Source organism: Salmo salar, chromosome 16 (assembly GCF_965601325.2).
Source record: "Salmo salar chromosome 16, fSalSal1, whole genome shotgun sequence".
Classification (NCBI taxonomy): Eukaryota; Metazoa; Chordata; class Actinopteri; order Salmoniformes; family Salmonidae; genus Salmo; species Salmo salar.
The window spans coordinates 66,365,790-66,391,987 of record NC_138306.1 but is presented as its reverse complement, the minus strand read 5'-3'; the positions used below and the strand labels follow the sequence as shown (position 1 = coordinate 66,391,987).

Here is a 26,198-nt window from a genome sequence, read left to right as displayed (position 1 = left end):
TTCAAAAATGTATCCTTTATTAGTCAGTTAGACATCAGAATGCTTTAGGGCACAGAATTAAACCAACGCTCAAAGTTCAGTTCTAATTTGAGGTTAATCTGGGTTCTGTATGTTGACTGCACTTGGCTGTAGGTCACAGATGCAGGATGTTAAAGTTTTAACAAACAGCCCAAAACATACACGACCAAACACCAGATGGTGTATTTATCTTACCCTAGGTCCTAGGACAAAAGTGACATTTCAAGCAACAGCGTCAAGCACATATTCTAGACACATTTCCAAGTCATCCAGAAAAGCACACAATCTGCAAGCAACCCACCAAGACCGAACAATACACTATGATCAGGTGAATGATTAATGGTTGGAGCCAAGCCCAGGTCTGACGAGGCTGCCAAGCCCAGGTCTGACGAGGCTGCCAAGCCATCTTCAGTTGGCTCATATGTTGATACTCCATGGTTTGAATGTTCCTTTCTTTGGAGATGGAGCCTTGAGAGAAAAAATATATATAATGCCGTTAAAACGAATGTTGTTGGAGAAAGGGTATTGGTGAGACCAAAACAGTAGACATGGGCCAGTTAGTGGCCTAGTCCTGAACTAAAAAGTACGTTCAATGAAGCATTTTCATCAAACAACTTTTTAGTCTAGAACTAAGCTTGATCTGTGTCCTCTGGAAAAACAGTCCTTTGATATGAAGAAATATTACCATCTCAGTGAACTGGTCCTCACAGGCCATGCGTATCCTCTCAGAAGTAGCAGGGGAGCTTAGAGGGAAGCTGTCCCCTAACCCCCTCTCTCTACGGGCTGCAGCAACTGCCTCCTTTATGGCAAAGAAGATGGTGCTGGCCAAGAACACTGGAGGCTCGCCTATACCCTGTAACAACATGGCCGACCATCAATTACCACTTAGGAAGTGAGTCCTCAGGAACCTTGAGTGAAAGCATTTTATTGTGTTTTATACGACAAATAAACTTGAACTTTGACAATTTGGCATGGTGCAAATTGTTCAGTCCAAAAAATGCTCTGTATTTAGGCCTAATTGATGACTTTATGGATGTGTCATGTCGTTTGTCTTGCCTTGGACCTGTAGATGGCATGTGGGTTCTGTGCGTTGGCTAGCAGGTGGACATTAAGCTGAGGAGGGACGTCACAGAGGGCAGGAATCTTGTACTGGGACGGACCCCTGGTCATCAGAACCCCCTCAGGAGAGAACTGCAGCTCCTCTATGGTGTACAGACCTATGCCCTGGACGAAACCTCCCTCGATCTGGAATATATAGCACCATGTTAACTTTGTCTCAAGGCATATTGGAATGTATGCTACTGAAGATGTCCTATATTGATCCATAATACTGTAGAAATATATAGCCACTAGACCTGTGAGTGGTAGACAGTACTGTACCTGTCCTATATCTAGAGCTGGGTTGAGGCTCCTCCCGACATCCATCACAATATCTGTTCTGAGATTCTGCAACAAACACACAGCTAATTGTATAAAGCCAATGACGCCCTTAAGACATAACATATAAAACAAAGGCTCATACATGCTTATTGCAAGTTCTAGGGGATGCCTGCAGATACAGTATGAAGTAGTGTTAATGAACATTTCACTGATTTAGACCAAGGGTAATACTACTGTACTTTGTGATCTCCAGTGAGACAGTCGATCTCCACTTCTGAGCAGCAGGCCCCAAAGGTGAAGTAATAGTAGGCTGGACCCTCGCTGTTCTCCCAGTCCACACCCGTGTGAGGTCCCCTGGAACCCATACGGTGCCCGTATTAGGATAGCCTACTTGTGACTGAGACGTTCCTAATATGAGCGCCGTAAATCGTGCCATTGCAGTGATCACGGTCTTACAACAGTCAGTGATACGTTGCATTGCTTCATTACACACTACAGTCTACAGTATTGATAGAGTACGTACAAGAAGAAGCCAGTTGCAGATAAGCTGACCTTCTGGCAATAAGCCTCAAAAATCTGTGGGAAAGAACAAGTTATTGTATGCTATACCATTATTGAGATAGACACAAAAACATCATTATATTGAGTTTATTATAGTCTGGTGGATGTTTGTTGATTACCCATTGTTGCCATGTATATTTGGGATGATTTTCCATGACTGGCTTCAAGCGCCCCATCAGTTTCTCACAAGCATCCTAAAATCATACACAGTAACATTTGGTAAGAGTACAATAAACACATCTATACCATATGTCTTTATAAGCCTATGAGAAGCCTGTGATAACAGAACATTGGAGCTAGCCTGGTCCCAGATCTGTTTGTGCAGTCTTGCCAACTCCTATGGTCATTGTCCAAGGCAGTTGGCGTGACAACACAAACAGATCGGAGACCAGGCTTCGTTGAAATACCTTGACTGCCATGCCCACTGCGTCCGTGCCAAAGGAGGCTGCTGAGGGTGCAGCATTGGGAATGTTGCCCGTACAGGTCTCTTTGATGTGGATTGAGGACATGGGCACCTTCAGGACACGACTGGCAATCTGGAGGGCTTTTGTGTTGATTCCCTGACCCATCTCTGTGCCCCCGTGTGCCACCAACACCGAGCCATCCTTGTAGATGTTCACCAGAGCTGCACCCTTGAGCAGAGGAGGAACAAGATTAGGAACAACTGTTATATTATATCTTTATGGGGATGAACACAGTTTATACTGTGGGCTCCCGAGTGGAGCAGCAGTCTAAGGCACTGCATCTCAGTGCTAGATGCGTCACAACAGACACCCTGGTTCGAATCCAGACTGTATCCCAAACGGCCGTATTTAGGAGTCCCATAGGGCAGCGCACAATTGGCCCAGCATCGTCCGGGTTTGGCCGGTGTAGGCCGTCATTGTAAATAAGAATTGGTTCTTAACTGACTTGCCTAGTTTAAATAAAGGTTACATTTAAAAAGTTATTTCTCCACAGTAACTTACAAGTGCTTACAGCTATGAAAATAAGTATCTGCACACCTGAACCAGACACAAGTTACAGTGTTTAATGAGCTAAGCTTTCAGTCAACAATGTCCTTTGTCAGAGCATCTTCCTAGCACAGTGGAAAAATGAACATGGGGCATTCTAAATTTGACATATGTTTAAAGGGAGTTCATCCACACCTGGTTGTAGAAGCCTCTGGAGAAGCCGACGCCGAACTTCATAGGCACAGCAGAGATTCCCCTCTTCTTCCAGCGGTTGGAGGTGTTGAACTGCTGGATGGCCTGGAGGCGATCGTGGTACCCAGCCTTGTCTAGACACTCGTCCCAGCAACGGAGCATGTTGCGGGGGGAGAAGAGCTGCTTGTGGTGGGTATAGCACTCCTCCTCCCGGTACATGTTGATCTCCCTCACCTGCAGAGACACACCAGGCCACATTCATCTTCAGTAGGAAGATTGGATGGATAGATGAAAGGTGGGTAATTAACTAACTGAACATGACCCTGAACCCTCCAGTAACCTCTCACTAACCTTCTGTGGAGGGAGGCCACATTTGACAGCCACCTCGTGCAGCACGCTCTCCATCACCATGAGTCCCTGGGGTCCTCCGAAGCCTCGGAACGCTGTGTAGGAGGGCAGGTAGGTCTTACACACCAAGCCACGCCCACGCAGGTTAGGGATCCTGTAGCCATTGTCCATGTGAAGCAGGGCTTTCTCCATGATCTGAATCACAGCACATTACAGGGAAATGAAAATGTGTCTTAAGCTAGGGTGTTTCTGCTGTCCGTTTTGAAACGTGGTGAGAATCATCAGTCCTTGTTTTCTAGGACCTTTCAACTGATATCAGGCAATATTTTGGACAATCGCAGATAACCATTGAGTCATACGCAGTATTGAATTCAAAGTTCTTAACAAACTTACGACTGATGATTCATTCAGGGTACACCCCCCGTTACTGTAGTAGGTGATGTCTGCTGCCATGATGGTTCCATCGTTGTTGTATCCCACCTGAGAGAAAACAGGTCGTTAGAAATGCTAAGGTAAAATTCCACTGATGATACAGTTGTTGTTGATGATGCTCATCTGAGAGGGCTACTCTACAATACCTTGTATTTTCCTAGGAAGGGGTGTCTGCCACTGGTGATCAGCATGTCATCTCCACGTTCCAGAACACAGCGTACTGCTCGCCCTGTCCTACAATGAAAACATAGGCATATTTACTCTAAGTATTCAAGGTATTATATGTATTCAAGGTATTATATGTATTCAAGGTATTACATGTATTCAAGGTATTATTACATGTATTATATGTATTCAAGGTATTATACTGTATGTATTCAATGTACTATATGTATTCAAGGTATTATTAAATGTATTATATTCCACTAACGTGTGTTATCAACACTCTGTTGAAAGCTCTTACTTGACTGCAGCTATGGCAGTGATAGCAGAGAGGGAGGCAATCTTCATGACTTTGCCACCGAACGCTCCCCCCAACCTCCTCACGTGACATGTGATCTTGTTGGAGTCGATGCCCAGAGTGATTCCTACCACTTCCTGGGGTTGCAGGGACAAAACAAAAGGACATTCAAATAACATGTTGGTATAACATTTCGATTGGAATACTTTTTTTTTGATCATATCAATCAACCAGCATTGGGGCACTGATGGTAGTCGTGTGTCAAAAATCAAAGATTCCGATTGGCGGGAAAGGGTTAACAAGATGCCAATATCCAATGTAGCTAGCTACATAACAGAGGAGAAAACTAAAACATAGATAGTTTATGTGTGTCTAACCTGAGTGTATGCTGAATGCTGGCTGGCCACAAACAGTTCCAGTTCTCCATTCTCTCCTTTGGGCACTGCAATAAGGCCCTGAGTCTCCATGTAGAAATGCTCCTGACCTCCCATGTAGATCTCATCTGCTCACAACACAATCACATATCATCAAGACATTTGAAGACATGAACTCGCATTAGAAGAAGAAGATGCACAGACGTAAACCATTGCGTTTTACCCTCCAGAATCTGATCCACTGTCTCAAAGGCTTTGTCCATGTCTCCTCTCTCCAGCTTCCTCTTTAGGTCAAAGAAGGACTGATGCTGGATGGCCTCTTCTATTGTGAAGAAGACAGGAAGTAGATCCTGGTAGGTGACCTTTACCCTTTGAGCTGCTCTCCTGGCCTGCTCTTTGCTCTCTGCTACCACAGCCCCAATGATCTGCCCCACACAAGACACCTGCACAGGAACAACCAATCAACAACCCAATCAATCAATCAATCAATCAATCAATCAAAAACCACCATGGTAAGCCAATATACAGTATAATAGACCTCTCATAATTAGAAATGCCATTAGAACAGACGTTCTCCATTCTCCTCAATTATCATCCTCAGTCATTGCCATGGTCATACTTTCTGTCTATGGTACGGTGCTACAGACTGGGAATGGTAGTGAGAGGGTACAGTACGGTAGCCTACCTCCTCCTCAGCAAAGAGTTCCTCTGGGTTATTGAACAACATCCGTCGGTTCTGACCAGGGACGTCACCAGCTGATAGGAACTTGACTACCCCAGTCATGCCAAGTGCTTCAGATGGGTCAATGTTGCTGGTTTTGAAGTGGAATAAAGACACATGATCAGAAAACCTACATGCGGCCTCCTGAGTGGCACAGCACTGTGCTTGAGGCATCACTACAGACCCGGATTCGATCCCAGGCTGTGTCGCAGCTGGCCACGACCGGGCAATCCATGAGGTGGCACACAATTGTCGCAGCGTCGTCCGGGTTAGGGGAGAGTTTGGACGGACGGGATGTCCTTGCCCCATCGCGCTCTAGCAACTCCTGTGGCGGGCCGGGCTCATGCACGCTGACACGGTTGCCAGTTGTACGGTGTTTTCTCCGACACATTGGTGCGGCTGGCTTCCGGGTTAAGCGTGTTTCGGAGGACGCATGGCTCTCGACCTTCGCCTCTCCTGAGTCCGTACGGGAGATTCAGCGATGGGACAAGACTGTAACTACCAATTGGATATCACGAAATTGGGGAGAAAAATATTATAATAATAAGAAAACCTACATGCAATTTCTAAAAGACGAGTCTGGATTTAGGTGATTATCTTATCATACAGATCCAACTGTAGAAGTTTGTATGGCCAATCCAAAAACAGTGACACAGTACCATAAACTCACATGATCTTGGCGTGAGCTCTGGTGCTGGTCACCATGAAGATAAAGAGTTCCCCCTGGACAGGTGGTATGTCATCGTAATACTGGGCCTCTCCTGTAGCCTGATGGAAGGCTGCTTGGTGCATCATGGGATGGCCCACAGGGTCCTGGGAGGATTGGGCATTGGACACAAGCTGCAGAGGAAAGAGAGACACTATGGGGATACAACCATCATCCATTGGAGTAAGTTGTAACTGTTTACATATAAGCCATTGTTGATAGCAAACCTGGAAAGAGTGATGTCCCTGGGGCACTTCATTTTTGAAAGGCTTGAGAGCACTGAGGTACTCAAGGGGTAGAAGACACACGTTCACATCCTGCAAAATTGGGTAGAAATCAAGAAACATGAAGCATAATAAAAATTATTGTAAAACAACTTTTAGAGAGCCAATGTAATATTGCTACTCACAAATATTGTCACATCCCTCAGATTCAGCAAAACAAGTGGCAGATTTGATGTTTCGCTGAAATATAATTAAGGATTGTGCCTGTCCTGTATATGTACCTTCTCTCTGAGCTCCTGGAGGACCTGCATGTAGAATTTGAAGAAGAAGCTGGTGGTAAGGGTCTTGCGATACTCCACCTTCCCTCCGTGGGCAGAGTCAGATAGCTCCACCTCCTCCTCCAAAAGACAGCAGGCATCAGCCAGAAGCTCCTCCCCCCAGGACCTGAGGCAATCAACCAACACTTCAATTGCAAATCACAAGTTCACCAGATCACCAGATCACCAGTTAAGTTCACCAGTTCAGTTCAGTTTGGTTAATTTCATTCTGTTTGATGTGATGTGTGTGTGAAGATACAGTGAGAGAAAAAAGTATTTGATCCCCTGCTGATTTTGTACGTTTGCCCACTGACAAAGAAATGATCAGTCTATAATTTTAATGGTAGGTTTATTTGAACAGTGAGAGACAGAATAACAACAACAACAAAAAATCCAGAAAAATGCATTTCAAAAATATTATAAATTGATTTGCATTTTAATGAGGGAAATAAGTATTTGATCCCCTCTCAATCAGAAAGACTTCTGGCTCCCAGGTGTCTTTTATACAGGTAACGAGCTGAGATTAGGAGCACACTCTTAAAGAGAGTGCTCCTAATCTCAGTTTGTTACCTGTAGAAAAGACATCTGTCCACAGAAGCAATCAATCAATCAGATTCCAAACTCTCCACCATGGCCAAGACCAAAGAGCTCTCCAAGGATGTCAGGGACAAGATTGTAGACCTACACAAGGCTGGAATGGGCTACAAGACCGTCGCCAAGCAGCTTGGTGAGAAGGTGACAACATTTGGTGCGATTATTCGCAAATGGAAGAAACACAAAAGAACTGTCAATCTCCCTCGGCCTGGGGCTCCATGCAAGATCTCACCTTGTGGAGTTGCAATGATCATGAGAACGGTGAGGAATCAGCCCAGAACTACACGGGAGGATCTTGTCAATGATCTCAAGGCAGCAGGGACCATAGTCACCAAAACAATTGGTAACACACTACACCGTGAAGGACTGAAATCGTGCAGCGCCCGCAAGGTCCCCCTGCTCAAGAAAGCACATATACATGCCCGTCTGAAGTTTGCCAATGAACATCTGAATGATTCAGAGGACAACTCGGTGAAAGTGTTGTGGTCAGATCAGACCAAAATGGAGCTCTTTGGCATCAACTCGCCGTGTTTGGAGGATGAGGAATGCTGCCTATGACCCCAAGAACACCATCCCCACCGTCAAACATGGAGGTGGAAACATTATGCTTCACCGCATCAAAGGGATGATGGACGGGGCCATGTACCGTCAAATCTTGGATGAGAATCTCCTTCCCTCAGCCAGGGCATTGAAAATGGGTTGTGGATGGGTATTCCAGCATGACAATGACCCAAAACACACGGCCAAGGCAACAAAGGAGTGGCTCAAGAAGAAGCACATTTAAGGTCCTGGAGTGGCCTAGCCATTCTCCAGACCTTAATCCCATAGAAAATCTGTGGAGGGAGCTGAAGATTCGAGTTGCCAAACGTCAGCCTCGAAACCTTAATGACTTGGAGAAGATCTGCAAAGAGGAGTGGGACAAAATCCCTCCTGAGATGTGTGCCAACCTGGTGGCCAACTACAAGAAACGTCTGACCTCTGTGATTGCCAACAAGGGTTTTGCCACCAAGTACTAAGTCATGTTTTGCAGAGGGGTCAAATACTTATTTCCCTCATCAAAATGCAAATCATTTTATAACATTTTTGACATGCGTTTTTCTGGATTTTTGTTGTTGTTATTCTGTCTCTCACTGTTCAAATAAACCTACCATTAAAATTATAGACTGATCATTTCTTTGTCAGTGGGCAAATTTACAAAACCAGCAGGGGATCAAATACTTTTTTCCCCCACTGTAGGAAAGGAGAGATCACTATTACTGAATATGTTGTATGAATAGAACACTAGTGTGAAGGAGGAGTTTGTGAAGAATGAATATCTCAACTCCTGTATTATAAAGAAACAACTGTGATTATAATGGAGTAATATTGTGAGGAAGTGTTTGTAGAGTAAAATAAACAACTGTAATTATCATGGAGTAATATTGTGAGAAAGTGTTTGTAGAGTAAAATAAACAACTGTAATTATAATGGAGTAATATTGTGAGGAAGTGTTTGTAGAGTAAAATAAACAATTGTAATTGTAGAGGTAAAAAAAAACACCAGCATTGGGGTTACCAAACCTACAATTACCTTTAAAATTGTTAAAAAGTAGATCTGTCTCCATTTAGTGCATATTCATCTTAAAATAGTAGACAATGACTGTGCAGCAAGTAATGAATATCCAACAGAGATTGGTAATAGTATATAAACTGACATTTACTCCTGAGGTGCTGACCTGTTGCACCCTCTACAACCACTGTGATTATTATTATTTGACCCTGCTGGTCATCTATGAACATTTGAACATCTTGGCCATGTTCTGTTATAATCTCCACCCGGCACAGCCAGAAGAGGACTGGCCACCCCTCATAGCCTAGGGAGTTTTTCCTAGCCACCGAGCTTCTACACCTGCATTGCTTGCTGTTTGGCGTTTTAGGCTGGGTTTCTGTACAGCACTTTGTGACATCAGCTGATGTAAGAAGGGCTGTATAAATAAATTGGATTGATTGATTGATGATAAAGGAGTATAAGCCAATTTGAAAAATGGTTTCAACAGTGTTGTTATTCTCTTTGACATTTGTCTTAGAAATTTGTATTAAGAATATTAGGAACACAATAATTTGTCATACTGTCACATCCTGACCAGTAAAGGGGTTATTTGTTCTTATAGTTTGGTCAGGACGTGGCAGGGGGTATTTGGTTTATATGGTTCGGGGTGGTTGTGTATGTAGAGGGGTATTTGATTTATTAGTCCAGGGTTTTGGTTATTGTTCTATGTTAGTTTATTTCTATGTTCAGTCTAGTCGTTTGTATTCTATGTTTAGCTAATTGGTGTTGGGGCCTTCAGTTGGAGACAGCTGTCTATCATTGCCTCTGATTGAAGGTCCTATTAATAGGAATGTGTTTGTTTTGGGAATTGTGGGAGATTGTTTCTTGTTTTGCGTTATGCCTGACGAGACTGTCTAGTTCGTTTGTTTTGTATACGTTGTATGTGTTTTTCCTTCTTCACTCAATAAAAAGAAGATGAGTATACATTTTCCCGCTGCGTTTTGGTCTACACCCTACGACACCCGTGACACAAACTATTCAATGTGTCTGGATTTCCTGAATCATAAATGCCCTTTTGTTCTGGTCTGTCCTCTCTCAAGGTTATGGTGAAGGTGACCACAGATGGTATCTAGATGCATGGAAGGGATAATTAGACCGAGAACAGTGTGAGCCCCTTCCCCTCTAACTGGCTGAAGTAATGGCAACAATGGCGTTCACTATGGCCTTTTCTCTCAGGAATACAGCATCCAGAGACCGTCCATGTGGAGTGAGCATGGAGAGAGATCACGTCTAAACTTCTCTCATTCTGCTGGTGTACTAGTCGGAAAATGGACAAGACAGAATGGACCGTAAAGGATGGTGTTGGCAGCTCGTCTGTTTGGGAAAATCTGATTATTCCCCAGATATTGAAATCGGGACATTATCAAGGGCCATTCACTTTGACATGCATGAGTTACATGTGTGCCATTGGGAGGATGAACTGTAAAGCTATCTGAAGAAGCAAATGAAGAAATGCCAGAAGAATGAGTGCCGAGTGATAGTCGCAACATGAAGCACTACGGACTGTCATTCTAAATTTGTTTTGGATAATTTACCAATAGTTCTACTTATGATTCGGAAAGGCGAGAAGGAGAGACAGAGCGCTGCCCCTAAACTCTGAGGAGAGCACAAAGTGAGGGGAGGGTGCACTGCTCATTCTGCAGGTGGTTTCTGAAACTAATTAAGAATCCAGTGAGTCTAGGGAGGTTAGCAGAAAACCTACTAGATTGTAGCTTGGGCGAACCATAATTGGGACATTAATAGTACGGGCTTTGTGGTCCTTGCCCCAATCTCATTCTCAACAAGGGTGCTGTGAAATTATTAAACATGGATTCTCGCTCTTCCCTGTTCAAGTCAATATGTTTTCGAGGTGGCGTAGAACATGTGAGTGATCATTGATCCAGATGAGGGACTGTTGGAAACTGACTAGAGCACATTTTAGTATGTTTATAACTATATACAGTGCATTCGGAAAGTACTCTTAACTTATTCCACATTTTGTTACGGTACAGCCTTACTCTAAAATGGATTAAATTGTTAGTTTTTTTACCCACATCAATCTACACACAATACCCCATAATGACAAAGCCAAAACAGGTTATTAGTTTTTCCTAATTTATTAAAAATAAAAAAACTGAAATATCACATATACATACAGTACCAGTCAAATTTGGACACACCTACTCATTAAATGATTTTTTGGTCAAATAGCCCTTTCACAGACTGGAGGTGTGTTATAGGTCATTGTCCGGTTGAAAAACAAATGATAGTCCCACTAAGCACAAACCAGATGGGATGATGTATCGCTGCAGAATGCTGTAGTAGCCATGCTGGTTAAGTGTGCCTTTAACTCTAAATCAATTACCAACAGTGTCACCGGCAAAGCACCATCACACCTCCTCCTCCATGCTTCACGGTGGGTACCACACATGCGGAGACTATTCGTTCACCTACTCTGCGTCTCACAAAGACACAGCGGTTGGAACCAAAAATCTAAAAGTTGGACTCATCAGACAAAAGGACAGATTTTCACCCGTTTAATATCCATTTCTCTTGTTTCTTGGCTAAAGCAAGTCTCTTCTTATTATTGATGTCCTTTAGTAGTGGTTTCTTTGCAGCAATTCGACCATGAAAGCCTGATTCATGCAGTCTCATCTGAACAGTTGATGTTGAGATGTGTCTGTTACTTGAACTCTGTGAAGCATTTATTTGGGCTGCAATTTCTGAGGTGCAGTTAGCTCTAATGAACTTATCCTCTGCAGCAGAGGTAACTCTGGGTCTTCCTTTGCTGTGGCGGTCATCATGAGAGCCAGTTTCATCATATCGCTTGATGATTTTTGCGACTGCAGTTGAAGAAACAAACAACATTTGTAGAATTTTGTAGATTTGACGTAGATGGTGGTGGGGTGGCTGGAATGACGCGGGGAGCTGGGAAGTTGCTGGTGTAGCCTGCAGTTGGTGTATAGCCCGGAGCACCTCGTCCAACGCAGTCCCAAGGCACTCCAGGCACGAGTTGTGGTGGCGGAGCTTCGCTCCTACAGCAGAGAGGTCGGGATGTCGGGATGTGCAAAATATAAAGTACTCAGGAAAATGTAAGAGAGATTCCTCTCAGGAAAACAAAAAACAAAGACAAATGGCAGAGGGAGTATATATACAGTGATAGAGTGGGGATTGGAACCAGGTGTGTGTAATGATGTCGAGACAAGTCCGGGGTTGATGAGTGAAGGGTGTTTCGCAGTAGTAGGTTCGGTAGCAGTTGGAAGGCCGGCGACGCCGAACGCCTGAGCTGGACAAGAGGGGGAGCCAAAGCGAAGGCTGGTGTGACAACTGATTGGCTCAAACGTATTAAGAAGGAAAGAAATTCCACAAATGAACTTTTAACAAGCAACACCTGTTAATTGAAATGCATTCCAGGTGACTACCTCATGAAGCCGGTTGAGAGAATGCCAAGGGTGTGCAAAGCTGTCATCAACGCAAAGGGTGGCTACTTAGAAGAATCTCAAATATACACTGCTCAAAAAAATAAAGGGAACACTTAAACAACACATCCTAGATCTGAATGAAAGAAATAATCTTATTAAATACTTTTTTCTTTACATAGTTGAATGTGCTGACAACAAAATCACACAAAAAGAATCAATGGAAATCCAATTTATCAACCCATGGAGGTATGGATTTGGAGTCACACTCAAAATTAAAGTGGAAAACCACACTACAGGCTGATCCAACTTTGATGTAATGTCCTTAAAACAAGTCAAAATGAGGCTCAGTAGTGTGTGTGGCCTCCACGTGCCTGTATGACCTCCCTACAATGCCTAGGCATGCTCCTGATGAGGTGGCGGATGGTCTCCTGAGTGATCTCCTCCCAGACCTGGACTAAAGCATCCGCCAACTCCTGGACAGTCTGTGGTGCAACGTGGCGTTGGTGGATGGAGCGAGACATGATGTCCCAGATGTGCTCAGTTGGATTCAGGTCTGGGGAACGGGCGGGCCAGTCCATAGCATCAATGCCTTCCTCTTGCAGGAACTGCTGACACACTCCAGCCACATGAGGTCTAGCATTGTCTTGCATTAGGAGGAACCCATGGCCAACTGCACCAGCATATGGTCTCACAAGGGGTCTGAGGATCTCATCTCGGTACCAAATGGCAGTCAGGCTACCTCTGGCGAGCACATGGAGTGCTGTGCAGCCCCCCAAAGAAATGCCATCCCACACCATGACTGACCCACCGCCAAACCGGTCATGCTGGAGGATGTTGCAGGCAGCAGAACGTTCTCCACGGCGTCTCCAGACTCTGTCACGTCTGTCACGTGCTCAGTGTGAACCTGCTTTCATCTGTGAAGAGCACAGGGCGCCAGTGGCGAATTTGCCAATCTTGGTGTTCTCTGACAAATGCGAAACGTCCTGCACGGTGTTGGGCTGTAAGCACAACCCCCACCTGTGGACGTCGGGCCCTCATACCACCCTCATGGAGTCTGTTTCTGACCGTTTGAGCAGACACATGCACATTTGTGGCCTGCTGGAGGTCATTTTGCAGGGCTCTGGCAGTGCTCCTCCTGCTCCTCCTTGCACAAAGGCGGAGGTAGCGGTCCTGCTGCTGGGTTGTTGCCCTCCTACGGCCTCCTCCACGTCTCCTGATGTACTGGCCTGTCTCCTGGTAGCACCTCCATGCTCTGGACACTACGCTGACAGACACAGCAAACCTTCTTGCCACAGCTCGCATTGATGTGCCATCCTGGATGAGATGCACTACCTGAGCCACTTGTGTGGGTTATAGACTCCGTCTCATGCTACCACTAGAGTGAAAGCACTGCCAGCATTCAAAAGTGACCAAAACATCAGCCAGGAAGCATAGGAACTGAGAAGTGGTCTGTGGTCACTACCTGCTGAACCACTTCTTTATTGGGGGTGTCTTGCTTATTGCCTATAATTTCCACCTGTTGTCTATTCCATTTGCACAACAGCATGTGAAATTTATTGTCAATCAGTGTTGCTTCCTAAGTGGACAGTTTGATTTCACAGAAGTGTGATTGACTTGGAGTTACATTGTGTTGTTTAAGTGTTCCCTTTATCTTTTTGAGCAGTATATTTAGACTTGTTTAACACTTTTATGGTTACTACATGATTCTATATGTGCTATTTCATTTTCGTTTTAATGTATTCACTATTATTCTACAATGTAGAAAAGTCAAATTAAATAAAAAACCTTGAATGAGTAGGTGTGTCCAAACTTGACTGGTACTATAGGTATTCAGACACTTTACTTAGTACTTTGTTGAACCACCTTTGGCAGCGATTACAGCCTCAAATCTTCTTGCGTATGATGCTACAAGCTTGGCACACCTGTATTTGGGGAGTTTCTCCCATTCTTCTCTGCAGATCCTCTTAAGCTCTGTCAGGTTGGATGGGGAGCATCGCTGCACAGTTATTTTGAGGTCTCTCCAGAGATCTTCGATCGGTTTCAAGTCCAGGCTGTGACTGAGCCACTCAAGGACATTCAGAGACTTGTCCCGAAGCCACTCCTGCATTGTCTTGGCTGTGTGCTTAGGGTTGTTGTCCTGTTGTAAGGTGAACTTGTCCTGATCGCTCTGGAGCAGGTTTTCATCAAGGATATCTCTGTACTTTGCTCCGTTCCTCTTTCCCTCGATCCTGACTCGTCTCCCAATCCCTGCCACTGAAAAACATCCCCACAGCATGATGCTGCCACCACCATGTTTCACCGTAGATGTCATGCTGGTATGAAGAGAGTCGGGAGAATGACGCAGGAATGCGTAATAGTTTTTTTTATTAAAACCAAATTACGGCGTGCCGTGTAAATGCACGGGGACGAAGACCAAACAAACACGTAACAAAAACACAGGGTTGAAACCCAAACAAAAGCACGAGGAGTACCTTGAATAAATAACACATTACGGGACGAGACCCGTAATCATCTGCGAAATCCACAAGGGCACGAAAGCACAAAACACACAGTACAGGTACTCACACGCACCAACAGACATTGTAACAATAATCGACAGCCCAATAGAAACCAAAGGGCACACTTATACAAGTACTAATCAGTGGGAAATAGGGGACAGGTGTGCGTAATGAAAGTTCCAAAGGGATCCGTGACTGTAGGGATAGTGCCTGGTTTCCTCCAGCTGTGATGCTTGGTTCTCCCATCTCCACAGTGGAACTCTGGAGCTCTGTCAGAGTGACCATCGGGTTCTTCATCACCTCCCTGACCAAGGCCATTCTCCCCCGATTGCTCAGTTTGTCCGGGCGGCCAGCTCTAGGAAGATTCTTGGTGGTTCCAAACTTTTTCCATTTAAGAATGATGGAGGACACTGTGTTCTTGGGGAACTTCAATGCTGTAGACATTTTTTTTGGTACCCTTCCCCAGATCTGTACCTCGACATAATCCTGTCTTAGAGCTCTACGGACAATTCCTTCGACCTCATGGCTTGGTTTTTGCTCTGACATGCACTGTCAACTGTGGGACCTTATATAGACAGGTGTGTGCCTTTCCAAATCATTTCCAATCAATTGAATTTACCACAGGTAGATTCAAATCAAGTTGTAGAAACATCTTAAGGATGATCAATGGAAACAGGATGCACCTGAGCTCTATCTCGAGTCTCATAGCAAAGGGTCTGAATACTTATGTAAATAAGGTATTTCTGTTTTTTGCAAACATTTATAAAAAACTGTTTTCGCTTTGCCATTATGGGGTATTGTGTGTAGTTTTATGAAGAAAAACATATTTAATCCATTTTAGAACAAGACCGATTGAGCTGGAATGGCATTTTGTTGTGTGATGAGAGATGTAAATACAATTGTGTATTGCGTGATCATAGAACGGAGGCCATAAGTCTCTGAGTTTGTAAACCTCACCGCGAATGTTTCGTTATCATTGTTTGTTCATTTATAATATTTGTTCATTTTTTTTATCATTGTGTGTTCATTTATAATCATTTGTTTGTTTTTTAAATTCATGTTTTATTATCATCGTTTATCCATTTCTAAGTAATTTCCAAATTCATATAAATTGAACATTAGGAGGCTATTGTTCAAGAGGAGGGACTGTTGGATTCGGGGTAAACTTTGAACATTGATATGCTAAAGACATGATAGATCAGAAGCATGGTATATAAAGGAGTGAAAGAGACTGGTTTTTATGTTAGAAATTAATGGTTCTCTGTAGAAAGACAGAGTGGCTGTGGGATGTGCTGGGTGGAAGGGAGGGAGTCACGTGAGTGCGATAGGTGATATGGTTGGAGAGCATTGGATTAGACATCAAGGGGGTTGAGGTCAGGTCAGGTCACCTTAAGGGAGACAGAACGGTTTACTACTCTATCACTTAGTCTTCCTGTCGAACCATAAGATGTAAGGATTGGAGAGAAGGAGGGGTGCCTAAAGTGGAGTATATATATATATATATATATATAAGACTAAGTGATATAGATATATATATATATATATATATATATATATATATATATATATATATATATATATATATATATATATATATATATATATATATACACACACTTGTAGTGGTGGAAACATGTCTTTGTCTGAATACAGTTGTGTCGACCCTTTGGGAAGACTTAAACTTGGTTAAGCTTTTCTAGTGTGCGTGAGTTATTTACTCTGAAAAATTAGAACCTAACAGTTCGAATTAAAATTCATTAAATATCATACAAATTGTAAAATATCATACAAAATGGATTATGGAATTCTAAAATGTAATAAATACCATACGAAACATAACATATCATACTAATTGGCAGAGGGGTGGACTCGAGTCACATGACTTGGACTCGAGTCAGACTCGAGTCACAAATATGATGACTTGCAACTCGACTTTGACTTTAACACCAATGACTCGTGACTTGACTTGGACTTCAGCCTTATGACTCGACCTGACTTGATACCCTCCCCAAGCCCAAATATTAAAAATGATATGATGCTATTAAAAAAAAGTGTGCAGCGCATCAACTCTTCATTTAACGGATTACAGGTTGAATCGGACAGCAGCCAATCAAATTGTGCCAGCTGAGAAAAAGTTGTGCGTGGCAGTGCAAAGGAACATCAGCGGGAGAATTCAGATGGAGCCCTTGGAAAGATGATACCCAAAATTATTATTTTCGGATATAAAGACGACGCTGTATCAACAAAAAAACGGATTGCAACTTGCAAAACATGCGGGAAGAAAATTACAGATGGAGACGCAACAATTTCTAACTTTGTTCGACATTTGAAGCTGCACAAAGAACGGTAAGTCATGGCTAATATAGCCGACAGCTATATATTTTATTACTTTACTAGTGTATCATGTAGGCTAACGTAACGTTAAATCAATGAGCCTCCACACAGTCAGTCAGTGATCATTGCACCCAAGATTGAGCTATAACTGGCTAGGCAGCTGGTAGCCTAAATCCTGCCTGATGTTACTGCTGTTCCTAAAACCATTGACATACGTTAGCCTACTGTAACCACACAGAGAGAGTGAGTGTGTGTGTGTGTGTGTGTGTATGTTAAGGTTGGGCGATTGTGTACAAGTCTACATCGCCCGATTGCACCCCATAGCCATCCTCGATAGTCGATCATTATTGGGGGGGTCTTTCTCATGGCTTTGCATGTATTTCCATGGAAATATAACGTTTATTTGGAAAGTAATAAATATATTTTTAAAAGCATTAATGATTTGCGTAAATGTAATATACTAACTATTACTCTTGAATGAAATGGTATTACATGACTTGTTTAGGACTCGAAACTCAAAGTTTAGGACTTGAGAATTGACTTGATACTTGACGTTCTTGACTTGAGACTTGACTCGGACTTGTCTGTCTTGACTTGGGACTTGAGTGCTAAGACTTGAGACTTACTTGTGACTTGTAAAACAATGACTTGGTCCCACCTCTGCTAATTGGAGTATCCAGGATTTACTATGTTACGTCTACCCCGAATTCCAGGTTGAAACTATTGCCGTGTATTTGAAAATACTCAAATACACTGACTGAAATACACTCGCCCCATGCATTTAACCCAGGTATTTGGAAAATTGTACTTTAAATAAGTATTTGAAAAACCTTTCAAATAGTAGGCTATTTAAAGGAAATTGCAGATAATTTGGGCCACATTATTTGAAAATACTCAAATACACAGAAAATAAGTATTTAAATAATCAAATATTTGAACCCAGGTCTGCAATGTCTGTATGTTGTTGTCAGTCTACATACCGTCCAACAAGCTTCTGGCATGTGCGTCCAACCTTGACCAGTGTGGCTCCCACTCCTCCGTAGTAGATGTTGAGAGACTCCACGATGTTAGTGCCCTCCCTGAAGACCACCTTCATCCCAGCGTTGACTATGGAGAAGGCAAACTCCCTCCTCTGGGCCTGACGGAAGGCGGACACAAACTCCCACTGCAGAGATCAAAGTAAAAGTAAATACTGTACTACAATCAACAAACATAATACAGTCAACAGACATAATACAGTCAATAATCAACAGTCATCCTCAATACAGTCAGACCATTTCTCCAACCTCAAAACCTCAGAACAGATTATTCATGTTTACTTACCAATTAACCAAATCTTCAGTACCCAAAGCTTTATATAAAGCATCATGCTTTTGTGCTGACATCACATTCACAACAGAAAGAGGTCGGAGTTATGAGTTAAACTAAGGTCATCATCAATATCCAGAGTGGTATTTGTATGAGAGAGTAAAGCAGTTATTCCTCACTGGTTTGGAGTAGGGGATGTCAATGGACAGGAGGACTTCATCTGGTCTAAGCGCTGTCTTGCCAAAGCCAGTGAAGAGTTCTTCATTCAGAGTAATCGCCCGTGTCCCATTTTCTACAACAAAAAGACAGTTTCATACTACGAATCTAGGCATCACTCAATCAACCATGTCCTTCCCATTTAGATCATGTGATATTGAATGATCACGAACTGAAAGAAAAGGATCAAATCAAGGAGAATCAATGCTTTGGCCAACAGTACCTTTAGACATGACCTGCAGCGTGCAGTCCAAGGCAGCTAGAACACTATTGAGATCATACTTTGGGTTGGCACTGAGGATATTGCCTCCAATGGTCTGTAGACATGGGACATCAAAAAAACAGATCAAATAAAGCACATCAATAAGGCTTTCAGGCAAGAGTAATGCAGTGGTCTAATGTCATACGCCTATTGCACGACAGTGGTCCAGCGACACCCTTTTCACACTACATAGCCAAGCCAAGCTGTACTGTCTGTGCTTGCCTGGTTACGCATTGACCATAGTTTCTGGAACCATACTGAAAAGGACAACGTGAGGAGAAAATATCTGAGCCAACACAGTTAAGTTTGTTGGGTACATACAGGTGTGCTATCTTAATTTGATAATTGTGTTGTCACAGAGAATTTTCCTATGCAGGAGGAAATGCAAATTCTAGTGTATTCAAGGTTTAAAAAGGCTTCTAAAGTTGGCAATTTAAAAAGTCAGACTTGATTTATCCTAACTAAAAATGTATCAGCCGATACAAAAATGTCCATTAATTATAATCCACATAATAATTAAAGTGTACTGTTGCTGCAGGATTACTTTCCTGCTATGAGAAACTGGTCAAATTATGATAGGACATCTGTATCTGTAGGTAACAGTTATAGGGCTTACAGCCATGTTGCGGATCTGTTTCCCTGCTAGACACCGTAGGGTCTGTAGCAGGGCCTGGTACCCCCTGGTTCTCTCTGCCTCCATCTCCCTCACAGCCCTCTCCATCTCCTCCTTCAGGCTGGACAGGGTGCAGACTGCCCCCATACTCACACCTGCATGGACATGAACACACAGCAAGTAGATGACGAAAAGCTGAAAAGTTCTTTCAATGAACGGACAATAAATACACTTCTAAACCTACCATCCTTCCCCCACGTCACAGTATGTAAATCTGAAACTCTCCCAGCGTAGATGATGAGAGGATGATGGACTCCTTTCACTTGCATATTTGGTCCTGCTCAAAGTAAATACACACATAATAGATACAATGTTGCTTAGTAGTCGTCAGGATTAACATTTTTTTTGTACCGTGTACAATGTATGGGTCTATTTTTAATAGGACAAAATATTTCGGGTAGAGTGAAAAGTTCTGAAACACAAAAGCAAGATGGCAAAGCAAAAGGTTAGTACCTATAGTTGTGTTGCCAACCACCACAGGGGCTTCAGAATATTCTGTTTTCAACTCAAGCAGATTGGTCAGATCTACTGGAGATATCAACTTCAGCCTATCGCCTTGGAAACACAGACTGCCACAGGCACGTTTCTTTCCCATAATCTGGTATAGAGAAGAGTGAAATCAAAGTTCTCTGCAAGTTAGTTCTGTTTGAGTTGACAATAGACAAGTCTTTTTACTGTGAAGACTGAATCTAACGTACCATGAGTTCTGGAGGGAAAATTAGGTCCTGGGATGGGTCAAGCGGTAGAACTTTGTCCATATGGAACAGCTCCTCCGAGATCTGACAAGGTATCAAATATTTATTTAGGACACAATCATTCTTTCCTGGTGTCATCATTTCAACTACCCCTCAATTGAAAAAGCTACTTTGCCCCTTGGGCCACCGTAGTTATATGCTGTGATTACATTTACATGAAGTAGTGTTACGGTATTCTTTGGACTTTAATTTATCTGCATATCCAGCACTTATATTTAGCCTGACAATGAAATGTTTTACCATTTTATTTTCATGACAACCAGGGCTACAAGTAGAGTACTACACAAAACAATTAGATATAAACAGTAGAATTCATGACTTTTATTACGTAAAATAAGGCCTGCCAAAGCAAAAACGTATTTATATGAATGCTGTTAGTACAGAAATGGTTCGCTTACTGGGAAATGAATATCCAACTAGTCAATGACAACTGTGTGGAGTTTGTGACAGCAACTATGTGAGCGTATTATAGACACTATGCCACAACAGACACAAAACGTGCATATCTGTGAGTCTCAGCTTTTCATTGACAGCTTTTAATAGTTTATAGCTGAAACCAGTCGAACTCTAAAGACATTTTTGTAAAAGACCCAGCCCCACGCCCCTTCGGGATCCGCCCTTGTCTCACAAACACCACTCTAGCTCATCCCCATTAATCACACAGACTAATGGATGCAGAAGAAATATAAAAGCCAATGGTTCACCCCAGAAGTCTGTAGCTCAAAAACACAATGTTTAAAGGTATTAAAAGTCCAAAACACGCCGGCGTTACGGTGGGACTCATTGGGTTAAAGGGACTATACCATTCCCTAACGCATCTTGCGCATGTATAAGGTTGGAATTCATTAGGTGAAAATGTAAAGTATTTAACTCACATCACTATCCTTGTGTTGCTTAGTTCCATTCTCTATACAGCACTTTCCCCCTGATTCTCCATTCTGGCCATTCTGGCAACATCCCTCTCCATTTTCTGATGCCTAGTGATATGTAACACATGCATTTTACAGAACATGTTTCAAAGCAATCAAAAGAGAAAACGTGCATTTTGGTTAAGAGAAATGTACTTTGAATCAAGCAACTAGCTTGTGGAAATAGGTTAAAGGCATTACTCACATCACAGAAAGTTTTGAATCCATCAATGATCGGCCTGTAGCCAGTACAGCGGCAGAGGTTTCCTTTGAGAATGTGGTCAAAAAACTGTCAATAACGTTTGAAAATAGCTAGCGATGAACCTACAGCCAATGTTTTTGTAGAGACCTTTGGACTACTAAAGATGATAAAAATAATAATAATAAATAGCGTATGTTTTATATTTTTATCTATAAAATATAAATGAATTACCTCCTAGAGCCTCTCTGATGTCTTCCATGGTGGGATGTGGTTTGTTCCTCAGTAAAGTGTACATGGACATCACCATGCCTGGAGTACAGAAACCACACTGAGAGCCATGGGCCTTGGCTATACGCTCCTGCAAGAACATAGACATATCAGCTTTCCTTACAAAAAATATCATCCAGCCACAATGAATGGTGAGCTCCACTTGTAGGATTTAGGATCACAAAACCCTATATAACCCTATAGTAGGACCTACCTGAACCGGATGCAGTTTGGTCTTGGTGCTGCCAATACCCTCCACTGTTACCACAGCAGCCCCATGCAGTGTGCAGATGGGCTGCAGACAGGCGTTAACAGTGTAGTGGCTAGGATCAGTGGTCAAGGATATAACAAGCAGTGCCGTGTCAAATAGAATAGTGTGATGGAAACTGAAGAAGATTCCAGTCATTTTACTGCAAAACTATGTTTCTCAGTCATGATATTTTGTGGCGGTGTTATTTAGTAAAATATTAAATGAAATGGTTTGCTTCCCACATATGGTTGTGAGGGCACTATTAGAAAGAAAGGATACAGAACTCTGTTGTGGAGTTGGTCATATCTGGACACCATGACCGTGCAGGCACCACATCCACCCCCTCCACAACCATACTTAGTCCCAGTTAGAAGCACTATATAGAGAAGAGACACATGTAGATGATTTTGGCTAAGCATTTTGAAATGACTTTCACTGCTACTCAACCCTGCACCTTAGAGGCTGCTGCCCTATATATATACTGCTCAAAAAAATAAAGGGAACACTTGAACAACACAATGTAACTCCAAGTCAATCACACTTCTGTGAAATCAAACTGTCCACTTAGGAAGCAACACTGATTGACAATACATTTCACATGCTGTTGTGCAAATGGAATAGACAACAGGTGGAAATTATAGGCAATAAGCAAGACACCCCCAATAAAGGAGTGGTTGTGCAGGTGGAGACCACAGACCACTTCTCAGTTCCTATGCTTCCTGGCTGATGTTTTGGTCACTTTTGAATGCTGGCGGTGCTTTCACTCTAGTGGTAGCATGAGACGGAGTCTACAACCCACACAAGTGGCTCAGGTAGTGCAGCTCATCCAGGATGGCACATCAATGCGAGCTGTGGCAAGAAGGTTTGCTGTGTCTGTCAGCGTAGTGTCCAGAGCATGGAGGCGCTACCAGGAGACAGGCCAGTACATCAGGAGATGTGGAGGAGGCCGTAGGAGGGCAACAACCCAGCAGCAGGACCGCTACCTCCGCCTTTGTGCAAGGAGGAGCAGGAGGAGCACTGCCAGAGCCCTGTAAAATGACCTCCAGCAGGCCACAAATGTGCATGTGTCTGCTCAAACGGTCAGAAACAGACTCCATGAGGGTGGTATGAGGGCCCGACGTCCACAGGTGGGGGTTGAGCTTACAGCCCAACACTGTGCAGAACGTTTGGCATTTGCCAGAGAACACCAAGATTGGCAAATTCGCCACTGGCGCCCTGTGCTCTTCACAGATGAAAGCAGGTTCACACTGAGCACGTGACAGACGTGACAGAGTCTGGAGACACCGTGGAGAATGTTCTGCTGCCTGCAACATCCTCCAGCATGACCGGTTTGGCGGTGGGTCAGTCATGGTGTGGGGTGGCATTTCTTTGGGGGGCCGCACAGCCCTCCATGTGCTCGCCAGAGGTAGCCTGACTGCCATTAGGTACCGAGATGAGATCCTCAGACCCCTTGTGAGACCCTGGGTTCCTCCTAATGCAAGACAATGCTAGACCTCATGTGTCTGGTGTGTGTCAGCAGTTCCTGCAAGAGGAAGGCATTGATGCTATGGACTGGCCCGCCCGTTCCCCAGACCTGAATCCAATTGAGCACATCTGGGACATCATGTCTCGCTCCATCCACCAACGCCACGTTGCACCACAGACTGTCCAGGAGTTGGCGGATGCTTTAGTCCAGGTCTGGAAGGAGATCCCTCAGGAGACCATCCGCCACCTCATCAGGAGCATGCCCAGGTGTTGTAGGGAGGTCATACAGGCACGTGGAGGCCACACACACTACTGAGCCTCATTTTGACTTGTTTTAAGGACATTACATCAAAGTTGGATCAGCCTGTAGTGTGGTTTTCCACTTTAATTTTGAGTGTGACTCCAAATCCAGACCTCCATGGGTTGATAAATTGGATTTCCATTGATTATTTTTGTGTGATTTTGTTGTCAGCACATTCAACTATGTAAAGAAAAAAGTATTTAATAAGATTATTTCTTTCATTCAGATCTAGGATGTGTTGTTTATGTGTTCCCTTTATTTTTTTGAGCAGTGTATATATATATATATATATATATATATATATATATATATATATATATATATATATATATATATGGAATCACTGGCCACTTTAATAATGGAACACTAGTCACTTTAATAATGTTTACATACTGCTTTACTCATCTCATATGTACAGTATATACTGTATTCTATTTTACTGTATTTAGTCAATGCCACTACGTCATTGCCTGTCCAAAACTGCACTGTTGGCATTTCGTTACAACATCTGCTAAATATGTGTATGTGACCAATAAAATTTGATTTGATGAACATAGACATTATGTGCTGTTATTTTAATAAAAAAGGTATAATTTTGTTGAGGAAAAGTACCTTTCCTTCTGAGGAATTTGAGGAGCACCTCCTCTGGATCGGCATTCCTCTCTAAGATCTGAAATGTGTGCACAAGTGCACACACACACACACACACACACCACACACACACAAACACAAACAAACACACACAGACAGACAGAGATCACAATCTATTCTAAGACAACAAAGCCTCTGTCTGTGAAAAAAACAGTAACAAGGCATATTTACATCAGGAGACAGGAAACACTCTGGAGAGTCAAAATTATATCACGGGTGGCTTGAGAATTTCATACTCTCTGCATCTAATCTATAGTATTATCTGTGACTATAATCAGGACATTGGTGTATCAGTCTGCTGACAATCATGTGCTTTACATAAAAGTCAACATTTTGAGGTGGGAGGACTGGGGGAATCTGTATCAATATATTGAATACTGTATAAGAAAATATTTCAGATGCAGAAAAACTGTAGATTATACAACATTATACATTTTAGAAAGCTGCCTTTTGTTTAATATTTTCTTACATGGGTTGAAGTGATATGATTTCCTCATACTAACCATAGAAATAATATAAAGTATCACAAACACAATAGACATTTACCAGACAACTGCATTGCGTAAATTACAATTATTATTCAATTTCATTTGGAACTAATGTCAATTGAGCTGCTCAGCAAAAGGAAAATATACTGTCCTCTGCAGTTTGAAAATGTGGCCTAATGTTATTCCAAAAGACCAGTACAGTATTATTTTTTATATATTTTTTTATTTCACCTTTATTTAACCAGGTAGGCAAGTTGAGAACAAGTTCATTTACAATTGCGACCTGGCCAAGATAAAGGAAAGCAGTTTGACACATACAACAACACAGAGTTACACATGGAGTAAAACAAACATAGTCAATAATACAGTAGAAAAATAAGTCTATATACAATGTGAGCAAATGAGGTGAGAAGGGAGGTAAAGGCAATAAATAGGCCATGGTGGCAAAGTAAATACAATATAGCAAGTAAAACACTTGAATGGTAGATTTGTAGTGGAAGAAAGTGCAAAGTAGAAATATAAATAATGGGGTGCAAAGGAGCAAAATAAAGAAATAAATAAATACAGTAAGGGGAAGAGGTAGTTGTTTGGGCTAAATTATAGATGGGCTATGTACAGGTGCAGTGATCTGTGAGCTGCTCTGACAGCTGGTGCTTAAAGCTAGTGAGGGAGATAAGTGTTTCCAGTTTCAGAGATTTTTGTAGTTTTTGTAATAAATGGTCAAACCAACATCTAATAGAGACTAAATAAAGTGTTGATCCAATATGACTAAGCATAGTCTGGATCTTTTGCTCCATTACTGGCAAAAGATCTGGTAAAAAATTATAAGAATTTAAATAGGTAAGAACAAATTCGTATTTACAATGACGGCCTACACCAGCCAAACCCGGACGACGCTGGGCCAATTGCACGCCACCCTATGGGACTCCCAATCACGGCCGGTTGTGATACAGCCTGGATTCCAACCAGGGTGTCTGTACTGACGCCTCAAGCAAGATGCAGTGCCTTAGACCACTGCACTACTCGGGAGCCAATTTGGTTGGTCAAAAGACCAATAATAGAGCAAAAGATCAAAATTGGTCTACCTGTGTGAACACAGCCGTAGTCACATATTAGAAAAATATAATTTCTTACCTTTTGACCATTTACATAGAAAATCAATTCACTGCAACTGTTGGGAGAAGACATCCTTGATATTTACTCAAAAGCAGCAATCTGAAACTCTGTCTCTGAATTATCATTTGTGGCAGTTTAAATACCTTTGGCATTGGCCAACGTCACATGGTTTGAGCTTGACAATCATTTACACACATTATCAAACAAAGTTATATCATGACAAAGAAACATTACATATAT

The 26,198-nt window shown here is 42.6% G+C and overlaps 1 protein-coding gene across 1 annotated transcript; it reads right to left on the bottom strand.

The window, feature by feature from the left end:
- On the bottom strand, window positions 1-26,151 carry aox5 (aldehyde oxidase 5). Its single transcript, XM_045697585.2, has 33 exons — window positions 25,977-26,151; window positions 24,316-24,373; window positions 22,218-22,314; window positions 21,903-22,011; window positions 21,653-21,779; window positions 21,425-21,486; window positions 21,187-21,288; window positions 20,255-20,335; window positions 20,010-20,154; window positions 19,741-19,833; window positions 19,500-19,651; window positions 18,845-18,938; window positions 18,585-18,697; window positions 18,078-18,262; window positions 6,648-6,810; window positions 6,370-6,459; window positions 6,107-6,276; window positions 5,401-5,527; window positions 4,939-5,158; window positions 4,719-4,843; window positions 4,345-4,478; window positions 4,028-4,115; window positions 3,843-3,929; window positions 3,453-3,644; window positions 3,105-3,335; window positions 2,367-2,591; window positions 2,079-2,153; window positions 1,922-1,974; window positions 1,638-1,752; window positions 1,399-1,464; window positions 1,075-1,263; window positions 704-871; window positions 1-486 (listed from the first exon to the last, which is right to left on the bottom strand). The coding sequence occupies exons 1-33, from the start codon at window positions 26,028-26,030 to the stop codon at window positions 436-438; spliced, it is 4,041 nt and encodes a 1,346-aa protein (XP_045553541.1). The 5' UTR covers window positions 26,031-26,151; the 3' UTR covers window positions 1-435.
- Window positions 26,152-26,198: the final 47 nt, after the last annotated feature.

Excerpts from the sequence above, each read along its gene's own strand:
- aox5 (XM_045697585.2), bottom strand. The coding sequence starts at position 26,030 with ATGTCTTCTCCCAACAGTTGCAGTGAATTGATTTTCTATGTAAATGGT. Across the intron at positions 19,834-20,009 it reads GGTTGGCAACACAACTATAG|GACCAAATATGCAAGTGAAA; the intron begins GTACTAACCTTT and ends TACTTTGAGCAG. Across the intron at positions 2,154-2,366 it reads CAGTGGGCATGGCAGTCAAG|GATGCTTGTGAGAAACTGAT; the intron begins GTATTTCAACGA and ends GTATGATTTTAG.